This window comes from Pangasianodon hypophthalmus, chromosome 19 (genome assembly GCF_027358585.1).
Source record: "Pangasianodon hypophthalmus isolate fPanHyp1 chromosome 19, fPanHyp1.pri, whole genome shotgun sequence".
Classification (NCBI taxonomy): domain Eukaryota; kingdom Metazoa; phylum Chordata; class Actinopteri; order Siluriformes; family Pangasiidae; genus Pangasianodon; species Pangasianodon hypophthalmus.
This window is the reverse complement of record NC_069728.1, coordinates 3,369,949-3,388,735: the sequence shown is the minus strand read 5'-3', so window position 1 is coordinate 3,388,735 and position 18,787 is coordinate 3,369,949. Positions and strand designations below refer to the sequence as shown.

General features: G+C 40.1%; 1 protein-coding gene across 8 annotated transcripts in view; it reads left to right on the top strand.

Moving 5' to 3' along the window:
* Positions 1 to 18,772, top strand: part of palld (palladin, cytoskeletal associated protein) — a 99,920-nt gene extending 81,148 nt beyond the window's left edge. For 7 of the 8 annotated variants that reach the window (XM_053242147.1, XM_034313616.2, XM_053242146.1 and 4 more), the window contains 12 exons: positions 3,628 to 4,314; positions 6,780 to 6,915; positions 8,190 to 8,291; positions 9,147 to 9,185; positions 10,558 to 10,779; positions 11,289 to 11,438; positions 11,847 to 11,935; positions 12,454 to 12,586; positions 14,362 to 14,569; positions 14,716 to 14,881; positions 15,968 to 16,101; positions 16,892 to 18,772. In XM_053242147.1, coding sequence (XP_053098122.1) covers positions 3,628 to 4,314; positions 6,780 to 6,915; positions 8,190 to 8,291; positions 9,147 to 9,185; positions 10,558 to 10,779; positions 11,289 to 11,438; positions 11,847 to 11,935; positions 12,454 to 12,586; positions 14,362 to 14,569; positions 14,716 to 14,881; positions 15,968 to 16,101; positions 16,892 to 17,052 — 2,227 coding nt within the window. In that variant the 3' untranslated portion in view covers positions 17,053 to 18,772. The remainder of the gene's footprint in view (positions 1 to 3,627; positions 4,315 to 6,779; positions 6,916 to 8,189; positions 8,292 to 9,146; positions 9,186 to 10,557; positions 10,780 to 11,288; positions 11,439 to 11,846; positions 11,936 to 12,453; positions 12,587 to 14,361; positions 14,570 to 14,715; positions 14,882 to 15,967; positions 16,102 to 16,891) is intronic. The other variant, XM_034313617.2, reaches the window with a different exon arrangement.
* Positions 18,773 to 18,787: the final 15 nt, after the last annotated feature.

The following is an 18,787-nucleotide window of genomic DNA, read 5'->3' as shown; positions in this document are numbered from 1 at the left end:
CACCAGACCCCTGTTTGAACCTCCTGTGTTCTGCATGTGCCACTGTACGCTGTCTGGGTGTGTGTGTGTGTGTGTGTGTGTGTGTGTGGACTTGCACTCATAGGCAGTGTCAGGAAATAGTGATCTACAAGCAACAATGCTACTAGATTAAATACCTAATTTAGTATGGCGGGTAACCTCCGGTATGATTGAGTCTAATAACTAGCATCGGCCGATATAAAATAACAAGCAATGATGACAAGCAATTGCAGCAATTCATATTATTAAATGTAGCTATTTAATTCAATGATAAATTGATTACTGTATGCCCATTAACCTTAACTAACTAAATATTTCCAGAAACAAACTGAACTGGGAGTATATTGGATTGAGGCCTCTGTATCTGTTTATTATTATTATTATTATTATTATTATTATTTTGTTTTTACATTTAAGTAATGCTAACTACTTCTTATTAATACTGTTTTACAAATCGAAACGCAAAATCTGTGTTACAGCATATCATACACAAGCATGTACATTTGATTCTGGGCAATAAATTAGCTGTAAAAGTGAAAACCTCACAGTTGCTTTTCCTCAGTTTGAGAAAGTAGCTCAAGTGTAGCTCATTTCGTTCGGCTGTAGCTCCGTTAAATTATGAGTAGCTTGTAGCTTGATGAGCTTGATGACAATTGCAGAGTAGCTTCCCCAACACTGCTCACAAGCTTGAAAGCGATGCTGCATTTGAATCCTTAAAAATGATTCAGAAACTCATTGTCTTTGGTCTTTAATGTGATTCAGTGACCGACTCCAAATCCGGAAATGTAGTGTAGACATGTCACTCATTTCATCTGATTTCATCAGACTATCCGGTGTAGAGATGCTGAAAAGAGAAAGGTTGTTGGAGCACGAAGATAAGAAAGATGGGAGACACAGGACATGTATGCTCTTTAGAATTCTCCTTATTCTTATTTTTGGTGTTTGGAAAACAGCTGTAAGGCCTGTGTAAGGGGTTGCATGACTATTCAATTTTGCTAGTCGATCAGGAGGCCTAATTAAAAAAAACTAGTGCATTAGTCGACTTTTTCCAATAGCAAAAAAAACTGGTTTAAGAGTTTAAAAAAAAAAAAAACTGGTTACGAGAGTAAGCAAAAACTGGTTAGTGTAGTACACTTCATACAAGAGAAAATGTACAATTAAAGCAAAAGAAAATAAAAAATACTTTCCCAGCATAGCTTTACACAATGTGCAATGGTGTGTAGAATTTGTTTTTTTTAAACCAGCTGCCTGCATTTATTTACCATCTGTCTTGCTGTTTTTTCCCACCATCCTGCCTAGTGAACATCCCCACAGCAGCGACTAGTGAATGTATTAAAAACTAGTATAATATATATTTTATATATATTATAGTATAATTTATATATAATATAAAAATCAGTATAATAAATGTCATCATCTAATAGTTCATACATTTAAAATGTTCCTGTAAGCGCTTTTCTCCCTAGAGTTCTTCCTATTCTACTTTCAGAGCCTAGGTTATTGGTGTTAAGCAATGGATAGGTATTAATATGTTATAAATGAAGAGCTTTAGTTTACGGCTCTTTAAAGGCTCACAAAAATGATGATCCAGTGATCCAGGCATGAAAATACTGATGTGACGTCGCTGTTGTAATCGTTGACTGAAAATATTCTAAACAAAAAAAAGGAAAGAAAAAAAAATCTAAGAACTTAAGCAGTGAGTTGATCATCCTGACCATTCCTTTTCTAGCCATTAATATTGGTGTGAGTACAAACCCAAACACACACACACACACACACACACACACTTAATGTTTATAGAGCTTATAGAGCCATGGTTCTCATAGTGAGGTCCGTAAAGCATAGCTAGGGGGTCCATGATTTTCTCATTTTAAGTTATTATGTCTATAAAATAATGTCAAGTAGAATTTAATGATAGTTTTAATAAAAATGGAAAGCTGAAAAACAGAAAACAAACTCTGGCTCTGATAAATAGGCAAAATATTACTGTACACATTTAATGTGCCTTTGTGAATTAAATCTGTACTGAGTGTTTTTTTTTTTTCAGGGTTCCCTGACTGTAAAACGTTAAAGCTAAAGCGTACACTCTATTCTACAAAGTCTTTGCATTTTATGACCCACATCTTGACAGGCCATCAGTTCTGAAAAGGAGAGCCATTTTGTGTTTACGCCCTAGAGCTCTGAGCCGAGCCTGAAAATGCTGATGTTATTCCCAGAACAGACTGTGTGGCCCTGCATCACACGCAAAACATCTTCAGAATGTCAGAACAACATTTATGGTCTTACTCTCTGGGTTTTTTTTTTTTTTTTTTTGCCTCATACAACAGTCAACATTTCCGGAATGCAAATGTTGAAGCACCGTTTTGTGTGTGGTAGAGTAGCAAACTAATTATAGAGCAGCTACATCAGATGCTTGATCACAGTGGTGCTTCCAGAACATTGTTGTGAGCTTGGTTTAATGCTGTGGCACAGTTAGAGCCATGTTTTTGAAGTGTAGGGGGAGGATGTGGAAGGCTACAGGCGCATGTAAAGGATGTGCAGATTACAGCCTGGAGAGGTCTCATCTCTGACAGCAGGAAAACACTCAGCATGAGTCGTCACATTCACATTCAGCTGAATCAGGAATGTAGTTTATGGATGAGTTTGAGAAGTGAAACAAAGCAGGACCCATTTTAGCCAAATGTCTCATCATGCCAGCTAATCAAATGTTGAGTACTTGATTCTTTATTTAATTATTTTTTTACAATACTGATTGACAACAGCAGCAGCTTGTGAGCATAGATTCTGGTGCAGCTGGTTGACATGAATAATGACATAGCCTCAAACAAAATGAAGTTGAGAGGTTATCACATTTGACTTATGCTTCAGGCTATTATCTAGTGAATTTTTAGAGGAACCCTGTAATACTTGAGCGTTGACAACATAGTATACAGTCTAGCAGCTCATTCTGAGCAGTTTGTTTTTAGACAGAACTTCAATTGTTCAACTGTATTTGATACAGCAAGTGTGTTTCCCAAAGACCTAATATCAGTAACCAGGGTTGCCAGGTTTCAGCAAAAACATTTTCTAAAACTAGCTCAAAAAACCTGGGCATTGGAAAAAGGAGACACATTTTTCATCTTTTTTCTCAGACCTTGTCTACACTTACAATTTGCCTTTGTTTACAGAGATTTATTAGATTTACTTCTGATTATTTGCTATAAAGCAAGGCCACAGAGTATTTTTAAATTGGCCCAATTTGGCCTAGAAATTGTGACCCTGGCAACTCACAGTGAATGGGCATTAACTGTCTTAACTGAAAATGTTCATAGAGTGAACATGGAGAATTATGATTTCTGTCCAATGGGTGTATAGAGTTAGAGTTTGGTGCAGTTCCCATTTTTGACCACTAGGTCAAACCTCTATAGCGCTGAATGGGGCAGTGAGCACGCTGCCCCATGATTTCACATCTAGAACGGTGAGCAAATCAATGGAAAATTGGCTTATATCTGTCGTAGATATTGGCTTATCATGTGTGGATTATATATATGGAGGCTCTGCTCCATATGTATACGAACAGGAGGACGAACAGTGACTAATCCACAGTTTCCTTTTTATTCCATCCTGCAGGAACGCAGAACAACTGAAGCAGCTTCACGATCAGGTCCTACTAGAGCAGCAGGAAGCGGCTAAGTGGCAGCAATTCCAGCAGCAACATCCTGAACAAAAAGCCCCGCCCCTTCCTCAGCACCAGCCACCCCAGAACATCCCGCCTCCATCTCCGCCTCTTCCCCCTCCTCCCTCCTTCCAGGAGCTGGAGTGCAGCGCCATGCAGACGAGCACGTTCAACTATGCTCGGCCCAAGCAATTCATCGCCGCCCAATCTCCCAGCAGCCCCAGCGGTGGGTCGGTGAGCTACTCCACCCAGTCCTCCACCTCCTCGGGCTCCAGCCTGGCATCGCCACTCTCGCCCTCCGCTACCCACAAGCCATTTGGCCGTGTCACCCTGCCGCCTTTCCAGCCATTGCCTAAAGGAGGTGGAGTGGAGTCACCAGGCTCACCTTCGTTCCCTCCTCCTCCTCCACCCTTCCTCAGCTCCAGCACGGTCACCTCTCCATGTGGCCCACCGCAGGACTTTCCCCCACCGCCGCCTCCACCCCCACCTCTTGCCACCACAAGTCCCACCCGTTCTGACAGCTCGTCCCCTTTCACATCCAAGCCCCAGTCACCTGCTGGGTTTTTGGTGTCTGTGTTGCCGGCCACACCCACTGCACCACCTGTCAATGCACTGGGGCTGCCCAAAGGAAACGGCACAGTGTAAGTACCTATATTTTAAGTACCTTATTTTAAAGCTGATGGTATTTGATCACAATTTTGGCTTCCTCTATTATTTAAACATTGAGTCACAAGTTCCACATTCACTTTTCCTTGCACAGTGTGACAGATGTGTCAGAATATGCTAAATTAAATCTAATTTTGATTGTGTAGCAGCAATAAGTAATAGTGTATAATTATAGACTAATAACGGTTAATATGGAAAAAAGCTGTTTTTTTTGTTGATTTAAAATGACAAATGATTAAAAAGTGATAATTTTTTCATTCAGATTTTAGTTTTAAGCAAAATAATTGTGATTATCATTTTAGACATTATTTGCAGCCTAGTTTTTCCCCCTCATTCTTTCAAATGGTCTAATGAAGTCTAACTAAGGCCAGCAGCACACACACATCACCCTAAATAAAGCCACAGATTCAGTGTCCCCTGCGTGCACGCCTTCAACGTTCATCAAATGATCTGCAGCAGAGCACTGTGTAGGGAGCGTGTTGTAATTTGGAACGTAGCCGTGGACTCCTGCAGCTGCACTGTGGCTCCTGGATAGAAGATCATGTTTACATTCTTATAAAGCATGTTTATAGAGACGGAAGGACCTTTTTAAAGACAGGAGGGAATGTTTATGTGCATGCTGTGTGTGAGTATGTGTGTTCTGAGCTAAAACAAAAGGTTTTATCAAAATGTGTGTTTATGCCTTAATTATAAATCACACTATCTCAAAATGAGACTGCGGAGGATGCCAAGGACTTGTTTGTGAGAGAATGGGTCACAATGAGTTTTGTCCTGCAACACACGCATATACACATACACACACACACACAAACGCACACTGTGCACTCACTCACTTTCAGTAACTAGTCAGGGTCATTGTGGATCAGGGGCCTATCCTGGGATCACTGGGTATGAGGCAGGAATACACCCTGGATGAGATGCCAGTCCATCGCAGTGCACCAGGGACTCACACATTTACACACTCTTACACACTTGGGGGCAATTTATCTTCATTAATCCGCCTACTGGCATGTTTTCTCGGAGCCGGGGAGAACCCCGAGGAACTCACATGGACACAGGGAGCGCGTGCAGAGAAACTCTGTACAGTCAGTAAACTGAGCTCAGGATTAAACTAGGGACCTCTGAGCTGTGAGGCAGCAACACTACCAACTGCACTACCATACCACCTTGTGCACACTGTTATACCGTACAATTACTAACCCCCGCCAACTGGGCAGCGAAACCTGGTAACCTTTCTCTTATCTAATCAGAGAAATAAGAGCTCTGAATGGTTAGATTAACGTGGAGATCTTTAGTGCTGAGCCCTCTTGGCTTTATTCACGCTGATGAAATGCGTACTAAAACCATAAATTGCACTTCAAAAAGAAGTCTTTCTTTCTTCGGTGTTCCTACAATTGCCTTTTATCATAATCTCCATCTCTCACTCGTTTTTTTTTTTTTTCCTCCCACAATCACTTGGTCTGATCTCTGGCATTCAGGACTCAGAATGAGGACGATTAAAGAGCACAGTGGAATTTCAGAGCTCTGATTCATTTAGAAGACTTGTGCACACATGTTCACAATGAAAGATTTATATTTTTGTAAATATAAATCTTTAAACTTCTACCTGGACACGTACTTCTGTCTACAAGTATATTTCAGCAATGGAAAAAAATACCTGCAGTTTTACTGCGCTTGGAGAATTTTAAAGTGTGAATCTTTGTACATCTGTGTGTGGGTTTTTTTTTTTTTTTTTTTGTGGTTCTATGTGGGACCAAATAAAGTTGTGTGTGTATATGTGTGAGAGAGAGATCTTAGCATAGTTTCTGATAGACGTGTCAATATTTAGTCAGCGCTCAGCTGACGTGATTTCCCACTTGGCCAGCAGACAGGGGGCGGGGCAGCCAGCAGACGGGGGTGGAGCAACCAGCGCCTGTCAGTCACGACTTTGTCTCCTGAGTTTGAGCTACAATTCCTGTGAGAGCTGGAAGAGATTTTTTTTAAGCAGAACAGATGTTCGCAAGGATCGACTCACTCCAGACAGGATACGTTCCACATTTTTACAACTGCTTATGAATTTTCACATGTCCATGACACTAAAGCAGTCTGATGGGTTTGGAAGGGCTTTTCTGCAACGATGGATGTTTTTCAACAATGGCCAATTGTAATAAATGGCGACACTGAGAATCACATAAGATTTCTCTACTACAATCATGCTATGCAGTCAGTCACAATCCATGAGGAGCTTTCCTAATTTGGAGTCTGAAAGAATGTAACTGTCATATTATATATTGTATTACATTTAAATTACATTAGATAAGCCATTCATAATTTTTGCCCCACGTGAGTGACTTGGTTTTGCATTACACTGCTATTAAACAGGTACACCAAGTTTTTTTTCTAATAGCTCTTCTTCTGTATTTTCTTTCTCTGTCCTTTTGTTGTCATTGCTGTCAAACAGCGGGTTCCTGCGTAAGAACACCCGCACACCACGGATCGTAAGCGACTCCGAGATCCAAGACTCGAAAGATGCCGTCATTCAGGACCTGGAGAGGAAGCTGCGCTTTAAAGAGGAACGTGTCAGCAACGGCCAGCAGGTGTGTGTCTGTGGGTGTGGCTCGCTATAGAATAAAGGGGGATTAACATGTTTCTGACTGCAATAAACACTCGTAACTCTTACAAATAAAAGAAATATTATTGAGAACCTCATTTCGATCTGCTGCATCTGTACCGTATGTGTGATTATCACAAACAATAGTTTTAACATGTTTCCCTGAAAATGTGTTAACTTGAAATTCACTTTGTCTAATGTGAACTCACCATCCAGTTTTACACTCTGATTTAACGTAGTGAATAAATGTATAAGGGATGATAGCATTGCGAGGGTCGAGCACCTGATTCATGGCTTGGAGAAAAAAGTTGAGTGGGTTTTTAATTCTACAGCGTGGGAAAAAAATCATGGCCGCCTCTATGTTTGTCGTTTGTCAGCAACAAGCTCGCCAGCTATCTGTGATGACTGATGTATAGTTTATCTTCTCAAAACAGTGAACTGTATAGTCAGTGTTATAGATTTAACAAGAGAACATGTCTGTATGTTGATTGATCTAAAGCAAATGCAGTATATACGGTGTAACTCATTTAAAGGTAAGAAGTGTGCTGTGATTACTGTTGATGCTGTGAGCGGCCATGTTGATTCGACGTCAGTTATGGAAGTCTGAGGAACTCGGAGGAGTTAAATGGTTTTGAGTTAAGGGGGCATTTACTTTTGTTTCTTTTTTTGGTTGGAGGGCAGGAATTACAACCTTTAGTCGAATACAGCATTAGTTATAGCAGTATCTGGGAGTCTGTGTACTGCATTTAAAAGTATTTGCAAGCCATACTTTTTTCAGTGCAAGTAAATCTCCATTCTTATTTATAGTACTCGCTCATATACTACTGAGGAGATGGGAAGAGATCAGATCCATTGCTTAGATGGATCTCTTAGAGGTCTTGGATGGAAAATGTTGGAATACTTCTGATTGAATTAGGAAACCACCACCTCATGATGGGGAATGTTACATTATTAAAATACATCTGATGTCAGGCATTTTCTAAAACCTCTCACTGACTTGCACTTTACCCATGGATAAGATTAATAGAAGTTCCTCTGGACTGTCAATGCAGGGGCCATTACCAACATCAGTCCACTTCCTGTGTGTGTTCGTAGTAGAAATCCAACCAAATGAAACACCTCCAGCACTGACTCAGCATGGTCACTAATAGTCCCCTGCAGTAAACTCATCTAAATGACAAGTAGTGTGAGAATGTGCCCATGTTCGTGTCTCAGACACACTAACCTAGGCTCTAACCCATTAATCCTGCTTGCTTTCAGAGGTTAACCTATGAAGAGAAGATGGCTCGCAGGCTTCTGGGGGCTGACAACGCAGCCACAGTGTTTAGCACACAGCAAACAGACGAGGAGCCCGCTACACAGGTACACACACTCAATAATATAGTATATGTTTGCTGCACTGTGTGTCACCTTTGAAGTTCTGATATTACAACTGACATACACAGATGTCAGATGTGGGACCATGAGTGTCTGATCACATTTGCTTATTTTTTTAACTGAAGGAACAATGCGTTCCCTTTAATATTATTCTTCCATTAAAGGTGCAGTCTGTAATTTTGTGCAGTTATAAAGTTTGTGTCAACAATAATAATAATATAATTTCTGTCCTATATACATTGTGAAACACAGTATTGGCATACATCAGGTCTCAATAGGGTTCTGTCTATAAGGGTTCTGTTTATATTTTTCTGGCCCAGAATGTAACTCCACTCCAGCACTAAGCTGCTCAGCCCTGCCTCTTTTTTTTCCCCTAAAAGGCAACTCACAAATTATGATGTTGGTTGGGGAAGCTTGTCAACGTTTACAACGTTGCAAGGGTTCTAAAAATTACAAACCGTCCTTAAACGTGTTCAACTTCAAGGTTATTGGGGGAAAAAGTTGTCAAATGGTGACAAGTTCTCTATTCACGTGATGCTGAAATCAGGATGATCACTGATCAGGTAAAGCCACATGACTAGTAATATGTATTAATATGTGACCAGTGAGGAAATCTGCTTATTACTCCTTTAATCTGAACTCAACCTGCACACGGCTACTTTGTCAGGTAAAGTATGTGGCATTTTTGTAAAAGATGAGAGTGACTATGAGGTAAGTTCACGCCTGCAAATACACACCTGCATGTATAATGTATAATACACCCGTAGGTATGATGTACAGTGTGAGCACAGGATGTGATGTCCTCAGATAGCGACTGCCTGTTCTCTGATCTTTCTACAGGAAAGCAGTTCAGCTGATTCAGAATTTGTCCCCCAAAAGGTTATCCAAACCTGCTCCACTTTTCTTTCTGTCTTTACCTCTCTCACTTTCCACTGGTCACTCCTGCGCTTTGGTTTGAAAGTATGCCGGCTACGTTCACTATGCTTTTTTTCTCTCAACCAATCAAAGCCCATGGTCTGAGCTGTCCATAATTCAACCTTCTTTAATATTACCTTCTGAATTCAAAGCAATCTTTTGTGTATGCGATACGATCAGGAGATCTTAATGACTATAATTGGGGTGTAAGAATCAGAGAATGTGTCTGGGCCAAGATGGGCTTTGATACGCTATAAAAGATAAACACGATTTTCTCTTCCAGAGCAATGTTGATTCTATGGATATCATTTAAATCTAATGTTCACTGAATGCTCAATACATCTGTGTGCAAATACGTTCATGTCTGTGCAGTATGAGTGTGTGTGTGAGCGTGAGAGAGAGAGAAAAAGAGAAAGAAAGAGAAATAAGAGGTAACTAAAAAGAGAGTATTTGGGAAAAGTGATGGAGGGTCAGGTGTGTGTGTGTGTGTGTGTTTGTGTGTGTCCTCTACTGCAGCTGTGCCCTAAGACTGTAATTACCATTGTGATGTGTCATTCACACACCATGACCATTAATTTTTTGCACAATAACAAGCAAAAAAAATAAAAAATACAAGAAAAAATAAAAAGGCAGAGAGTGCTGATAGTGATGGTAGAGAGAAAGCACAACATGTCTCGGCCTGCCACAATATGAGGGACAGCGAGTGATCCGCTTCGCCCTTGTGTCTCTTTTAATCGTTATGATTGCTCTTCTTTATTATTATTGTTTTATATTTTTTCTTACCTTTATTATTAAAGTTCACTTTTGTTCGGTAATTGTAATCATTTTATTCTTCTTTTTTTTCAGTTATTCTGTATATAGTGCCTTTATATTGTCCTTAATTTATGTACATCGTTTGCACAATTATTTTTTTTTTGTTATTTCAATCCATTTTTATTTTATTTTATTTTATTTCTCCTTTTTTTACACTACCCTTCCTTTACACCTGCTTTGGCGATACAAATGTAGTTATTTGTCATGCCAGTAAAGCAAATGAAAAGTGAAAACTGAGAAAAGAGAAAGTAAAGAGGAAGGGTGTACCAAAACATTACTGTGTATTAGTCATTACACAGTCATGTTGCAACCTATAAATTAGTAAATGATTAGGTGTGTGTGTGTGTGTGTGTGTGTGTATGTGCACGCTACATTCCACATTTCTTCACGTATTTTGCCATGGTCACACTTTTCCACTTTGTAACCTCACAATTTCCCTCATATTTTGTGGTGCTAGTTAAACTCTAGTGCCTAGCATGTCTTTCTCGTCTAACTCTTAGTTCCCGTGTTGTTTCGGTCACAGGAGTACAAGGTGTCGAGCTTCGAGCAGCGGCTGATCAGCGAGATCGAGTTTCGGCTGGAACGCTCCCCAGTGGAGGAGAGCGACGATGACGTCCAGCACGATGACAGCCCGCTGGGAGACTGTGTGGCACCTTACTTCGACCACAAACTCAAACACTTCAAAGTGTTCGAGGGCATGCCTGTCACCTTCAGCTGCAAGGTCATCGGAGACCCTAAGCCAAAGGTCAGAGGTCACCGCAGTTGTTCTGAAATCCCAGATTATCAGTGTTGCGAATATTTCCAGGAAACTCTGTGAGGTGTCTCAGAATAAGAATATATGAATATACTATTTTTGGATTTACAGTACATGTGGTATGAGAAGGGTTTGATCAAGAGAGAGAGAGAGAGATAAAAAGAGTAAAATTAAATAAGACAGGGACAGGGATTAGTGGTGGAGGTTTAGTATTATTATTAAAGTTGATGTTTGTCTGCTGCTGACAAGTCATTGCTGGGATTCCTGCCATATATGGCTGTGATGCTTTCTTTCGCACTGAGTCTCTCTCTCTCTCTCTCTCAAACACACACACACAGTGCATAGGAACACAGTTTACTTCCCATCATTCATTCTGTTTCTAGCTACTGACAGCACGAGAGTGAACGCAAACAAGCAGTGATCTTTATACTTGGATATTTATGAAAAAAAGAATGATGGATAATGCTGTTTACATGTTCAGTGGGTTTGTGTCTGTGTAGGTGTACTGGTTTAAAGATGGAAAACAGATCTCAAAACGGAGCGAGCACTACCGCATCAGTCGAGATCCGGATGGTACCTGCTCTCTGCACACAGCCGCTGCCTCTCTGGATGACGATGGCAACTACACTATCATGGCTGGCAATCCTGGGGTATATCTGCATGCCTGATTGCTTCATTTTGGCCTGAGTTAGGATCGAGATTAGATCAAATTCTAAGGCTGTTAAGGCAAAATTAAAAGTATGGGTTCCAAGAACATAAATATGATGAGGTGAAATGTGTTTGTGAGGGAATAATGTCTCCCTTATGAATATATGTACATGTATGTACACACCTACACAGTACTATGCACCATTAACACACATCCATACACACATTTATTAAGTTGCATCTCACACTCCTTATGCATTAATGCTAGAGACATGTTAACCCATTAAATTCTCAGGATGTATTAACGAGCCCAGACTTTACTTAGAGTCCTCTGTAGTTCTATACACTACTTTTGTATTAAAGAATACACAGGTTGTGATTAATCTGCTCCCTGTCTTGCGTTCTCTCAGGGCAGGGTGAGCTGCACCGGCAGGATGATGGTGCAGGCAGTGAACCAGAGGGGGCGGAGCCAGCGCGCTACACCTGGCCACATCCGCAGGTACACAAGCTCCACCCTTTCTTCAAGCAGAGCCATACCCGTCATCTGATCTGTAATAGCAGCCTTTTGATTTCCTGTGCTGTAATTTATAAAGGTTGAGATCATGATAGTCGTTTCTGTTTGATATCTGACCTCTCCTGGTTTCATCTTGGCTTTATAAGATTATACTGAGAGAGTTTAAGGACACCTGCATGTTTTGACACTTTTCAAAAAGCTGGCAACCGATAGAGTACAGTGTGAGTATGAATATGTTGTTAGGTGTGTTTCCTGTAAAGGTTTGAAGGAACAAAGAAACAATGTAGTGTGTTTTTTTTTAGGAAGCACATAAAAGCAGATGCATGACTTCCAGTATTATCATGTAAACATTCCAGAAAGAAAAACCCCGGCCCCACTTCTAATGGACTAGTAGTTGATGCAGCTCCTCTATCAGACGTTTCACTCACTGCCTCTGCTTCTCTTTAGTCCCCCGTCCACTTGGCATCTCTCGTTCTTACTCTGCCCTTCTTTTCCTCCGACAGACCCCGCTCCAGATCCAGGGATGGTGGGGAGGAGAACGAGAACATTCAGGAGCGTCACTTCCGCCCTCATTTCCTGCAGGCCCCAGGTGATCTGATTGTGCAGGAGGGGAGACTCTGTCGCATGGACTGTAAGGTGAGGCCATGATCTCACACAGACTTTATCCTTAAATCAGAACAACTCCACATTAACTTCAAAAGAGACTCTCTCTAGCCATATTCTGATATATTCTGCAAGTCCAATGCAGTGCAGTGCTTCTGTTACAAACAACTTTTGCAACAACTGTAAAGACTAAATAACGTGGACTTTCTTAGAAGGCAGTCACATGAGAGGCAGTTTTTTTCCCCCCTAAAGTGGATACTTAAGTAGAATCATTGTAGAAGCCAGGTCAATTGATTGTCTTTCTGTGTGTGTCTCCAGTATCTGTGAAATGTTTCCTCCCTGTGCATTCCACACTGGAGAGAAGAAAAAAACTATTTTGAGGCTAGATGATTCAGCGCCTCTCGAATGACAAATGGCTTCAGTGAAAGAGAATGCAGGAAATATTCTCTTACACATTTACTTCGTTATTAACTGTTTAATCCAGAATATTTGTTTCGTGTCACTACAGTACATCCTGAGTCTTCAGTTCCGTCCACCTTCAGTTTGTCTCTGCTCCTCTTTAGCACTTCATCCATGTTCCTCTTTCTCTCTTTCTATTACTTTGTGCCATGTTGCATAACTATGTGACATTATTATTATCATTAATGAACCCACACTGTTCCACATGCAATAAAAAAAGCCTATAATCAGAAGTATCATACTTGCGCTCATGCAGAGAGGCTGCTGGTATTTATTTCTTACCGATTTGTTTCCTACCACTCTGCAGCTCTGAATTTTCCAAGCCAAAAACGTCCCTCAGTGCACGGAGTACAAAGATGGCTAAATCCTGACATGGAATCAAAGCATTTGTTTTTCCTCTCCAGAGCCCTCTGTAGACACACACACACACACACACACACACACACGAGATCTGCAGAAATCATAAATAGAATTTAAGAGATCACTCTATTCAAAGTCACATACACACACACACACACACATATATATATATATATATATATTGACCATGTGTGCAGGAATACCTTTAATAAATAAAAAAAAATAAAAATCTTCCAAAGTTTTCATTAAAAAAAAAAAAAACCTTGAGGTCTAAAATATTAAATGTTGATGATCAGAATTATAGAACATAAAATTTTTGAAACCCTGATGTTTACAAAATTTACACAGATTAGGAATGTTGTAAACATAATCTTCAACAACAATAATCTAAGACATTGCAGTCTGGCACAAAAATATTTAATTTGAGAATTTTGTTTGGGGGGTGGGGATTATAAAGATATAGAGAGACGTGCTACATTGATTATGCAAATAATCTAGAGAGCGACAGAAATCAGGATGATGATTTTGATATTAAATACGTATACAATTAAACACATGTGAATGGAAATTCTTAGCGTGTGGGGTAATATTAGCTGTGTGGTTTTATCACAGTAAGTCATGTATATAATTTGGAACACTCCTTTAAATTCTGTTTTCTCTCTCTCTCTCTCACACACACACACAGAGACAGAGAGAGAGATTGGCACACCTGAGGGTGGGGCAGGTATTGGGTTTCTCTAAAGAGAATGTGAGGATTGTTTAAAAAAAAAAAAGAGAGAAGAGCTTAAGTTTTTAACATAATCCCATTTCCCATGGGAAACCACTCAGCACCAGCTGTCACTCACAGCAGAAGATACAAGTACATATCAACTTTCAAGTAACAGAAAAATACTTTGGTCTAGCAGTGTGTGGGAAAAAGGCATGTGTAAAATATTACTAGTATGCATTTGTCAGAACAACTGACTCAAGCATTATCTAATCCCCCTTAGGTAAGTGGGTTACCTACGCCTGATCTGATCTGGCAGCTGAATGGCCACACCATCCGTCCAGATTCCTCCCATAAAATGCTGGTGAGAGAGAACGGAGTCCATTCGTTGGTAATCGAGCCTGTCACTAGCAGAGACGCGGGAGTTTATACGTGCATTGCCAGCAACAGGGCCGGACAGAACTCCTTCAGCCTGGAGCTGATTGTTGCTGGTATTTTTGTTTTTTTTTTCACTCTCCTTCTTCAAGCTTCATTGATAATGAACAAGAGCAGATGTGACCACTTCAAACACTACAAACCTTTTGTCATCTGTTTAGTGCTTCACATAACAAATAGTTCTTAATGTTCTCTGTTATAGCTAAAGAGATGCACAAAGCTCCTTCCTTCATCGAGAAGCTCCAGAACACGAGCGTTGCCGAGGGCTACCCTGTGCGCTTGGAATGCCGTGTGTCCGGAGTCCCGTTCCCTCAGATTTTCTGGAAGAGAGAGAACGAGTCCATCACTCACAACACAGACAGAATAAGGTATTTTCCCATCATCACACAGCCTTTGGTGACTGAACTGAAACAGTTTCCCCAATCACAGTGCATGAACTGAACAGAAACTACAGAATTATTAACACTGTTAATAAATGTTAATAAATACTATACTCTATATACATATACTATACATACCTGAAGAACATACAGTGAGGGGGAAGTAAGTATTCGGACACTTTTTGTTTTTGTTATTTAATATACTTCCAGTGCATATATCCACTTCCAATTTACACACATTTTTTTTTTGGCTTTGTACAAAAAAGTATGTATTCATAAGCATAAACAAAGCTACGGTATTCAGTATTCAGACGCCAAAAAATTACCAACACTTGTACTTTGTTAGCAGTTACAGCATCGAGCTGTTTACAATAAGAAGTAATTCATTTTTTGCAGCATTGTGGTTCATTTCTCCCTAAGGCACTTAAGGAACCTAAAGAACCAAACCAAATAAGATCGTAGGTACCATTTACCAAGCTATAAGAGACATCTTACTTCATGGAGTCTCCCTATGGAATTCGTTTCTCTCTGGAGGTATGTTTCATTCGCAAAGCAGGCCAAGCTGTAGCACACCGGCAGCTCCATAAATGGCAACTCCAAGCAGCCAGAGCTGACAAGCTGTCTAAAATGTTACAACGTGTATACACAAACAGCGACAGGCAGAGCCTTGTAAAGGGGAACATACACACAGAACAGTACAAGGCCCTCCACAAACAGCGTCTCCACCACCTCAGAGAGATGGCTGAGATTTACAGCTTCTGTGCCGAGCTAGACTTTCTTTAAAACAGCGGAAAATAATTAGTCTTAACCAAAGGGAGTTTTGGTTTTTTAATTGGTCGACCACATCAAGAAAGTAGTAAAAGTGCTGTTTTTGGTGTGAAGGGTACAAGTGTGTGTGTGTGTGTGTGTACGTACAGTGTGTGTACGTACTGTGATTGGTTGAGTTGTTGCAGTAGCTGCTTTTTGTTGTTCAAAGGAGATTTAGATTTTGAGGTATATATTAAAAAAAAAAAAAAAAACATTGTCATTTAAATCCTTGACCCACACCGCTGTGTTATGTGCTCCACTTCCCAGCATGCACCAGGACAACTTTGGCTATCTGTGCATGATTATTCAGCCAGCTTTGAAGGAGGATGCAGGCTGGTACACAGTATCAGCCAAGAACGAAGCGGGCATTGTCTCTACCACAGCACGACTCGATGTTCACTGTAAGTATTATATACACACACATGCAGATCAGGCACAGATGTGTTACAACACCTTAAGCTTAATGCTCAAATGATACAGTCATGAACGTACACCTGATGTGAAACATTTCACTCGGACGCAGGAATTTTAGACAGAGAGCCAAACTCGGGTGATGTATGTGGAAGTGATGTGCACATGTGCATAGATGCAGCCAATGCAAGCAAACTCCCTTTCCTGCGCTTGTATTTTTATAGTCTTTACTCCAGCCACTGCTTTTTATTTTTTGCCATCAACTACATTTAAAACGATTGTAATCTCGACCTCAACAGCTCTGTTACACGTGATACGAGTTCATTAGTTCAACAAAGCATCATACTACTGTTCTGTGAGTGTCTTGTCGACAGGATAGCCTTAGCTCTTATAATAGTAACCGTATAGTAACCGCTGAAGCATGCTGGAAAGGTTTAGTTATAAATAAAGTGGAATAATCCAAGCAATAAAATTATATTGTGTGTGTAAAAAGTGCTAAATATTTCCCTCACATAGTAAAGTAAAGCTGTTTTTTCCGGGGTGTAGTAAGCGTAATACGTCATGCTGTGTTTGGGTCATCTCCATTTAAACATCTTTTTAATGCTAGGCTGAGAATTAAAGGGTTATTACATAAGTTGTGCCTAGATCTTAGGCAAGATCAAGTTTTTTAATATTTATTACTAGCTTTTTCATGTGGAATTTACCTTTCTATGCCAGGAAGTCAGACTCCTCTAACATTTGTAGCATATCTGAAGAAATTTCATTCTCTTTGTCTTATAGACCAATATCAGCAGACACACACCCCAAAGCCCAAGAAGGTGCGTCCTTCGACCAGCCGCTACGCCGCACTGACCGAGCGCGGTCTGGATGTGAAGGCAGCTTTCTTCCCAGACTCCAGCCCCCTGCCCCCTGGCACCCTGGTGGAGAGTGATGACCTGTAGATGCTTGCTCAGTCCTGACACTATAAATCCTTGACCCCAGTGCCACTGTCCCAGAACCAGACATCATCATGGCCATACCAGAGGAACCTTAACTTGTTGACTGTTCTCAGCTGTTTGAAGCTAAGCCGAAGAAAAATAAATCAGAAAATTAAAAAAAAAAAAAAAAAAAATCATTTTTTTCACAGAGAGATTCCAGTTCATTGCAAATTTGGAAGATTTGATTTTGGTCCATGTGAGAAGATGGGAAGTGAGGAAGTGTGATAGTGAAGTGAGGTCATATCCAGTTTCTTTCAGACTGCACATACACACCCACAAATTCATGTCAAGCTGATTTGAGGAAGGAGGTACTATACCAATGATCACCTTTTCTGCCATATCTACATAGTGCCTGAGAGATGATTAACCAATTCAAAATGCTTAATGCAAAAATCGATTCATTTTAAATAAAAACATCTAGTTGTGCATGTGTTACTATGGTGCCAGTGTGTAGTACTTAATACTCAGTGCCTTAGTCTCTATTTGAGTTGCTGGAGATCTGTAGCAGAAAGACTTATGGGTAATGGAGCGGTGTTTCTAGAGAACTCTGAGCACATTCGGAGTTGGATAGGTCTAATAGTTAGGTTTCTATTAGTGGCGTTCCCTTTTTGTAGTGAACTTCTTTTTATGTGAACCACAGCAGTCTGGGTGTAGATAGACTGATAACACTACCACAGATATCCACCATGTCTGGACGCCATAGATATTGCACAAGGCCGGGCCTTATTATTATTATTATTATTATTGTTTTTGTCTTTCTCTATCTTGTGTTTGGGCATAGGAAAGTTGTTACAGGTTCTGAACTGGGTTATGAGATTGAATGATTTTCAGAATGACATCCTTGCTCTGTGTTTTCGTAGACGAGAGTGACAGGCAGGTGGAGGTATCCTAGGCGAGAGGGCAGTTTGGTGCGGGAATACTAGCTGAGGAGAACATGACGTGCATTGGCTGTGGAGAGATTACACTGTCACTTTAAATGGAGAGTGAATGTGCGGTCAGAAAAAAAAAAGATTGTTCGAAAGAATTTACATGATAGAAATTAGCGACACCAGTGATACTGATGCAGTGGATATGATAATGCTAAAGTTGTTTTCTGTTCATACAAACACACATGCACAAGTTTTTAGCAACGGCAGAAGTGTATTCACCACTTAAACACGACTGTGTACTTTTTCATACGAGGAAGAGGGAAAACAGTGAAGTGGAATATTTATAGCCAGATGCAGACATTAAATTATATTAGTGATTTTCTCATGGCTTTATGCCCAGTCTTTATTTAACTATATATTTACCACCATTCGAATTATTTACACTTATCTTTTTCCTTCGTATTAATATATATATATATATATACACACATATTCAACTCTGGTACTTGTATTACATTACAATATCTTAGTCAACTAGAGTCAAGGGTAGCTGGATTGCACAAACGTAAAGCTTGCAGAAATATAGCTAGACATATGACTTCTTCATATGTACTCACTCAACTCCTTTCAATAGCTTTTGTCTTTTTTTTTTTTTTTTTCCTTTTGCTGTTAGTTCTGTCTCAACACAATACATACTTAAGAACTGATGAAAGATTTTGTTCGTTTAGTTCCAAGCTGACATGCCTGTATATGAAATGTTCTTCTGACTGTTTTGGTTTATGAACAATATAAATAAAAATCTCTGGAAATACTAAGCCTGTGGTGAATGT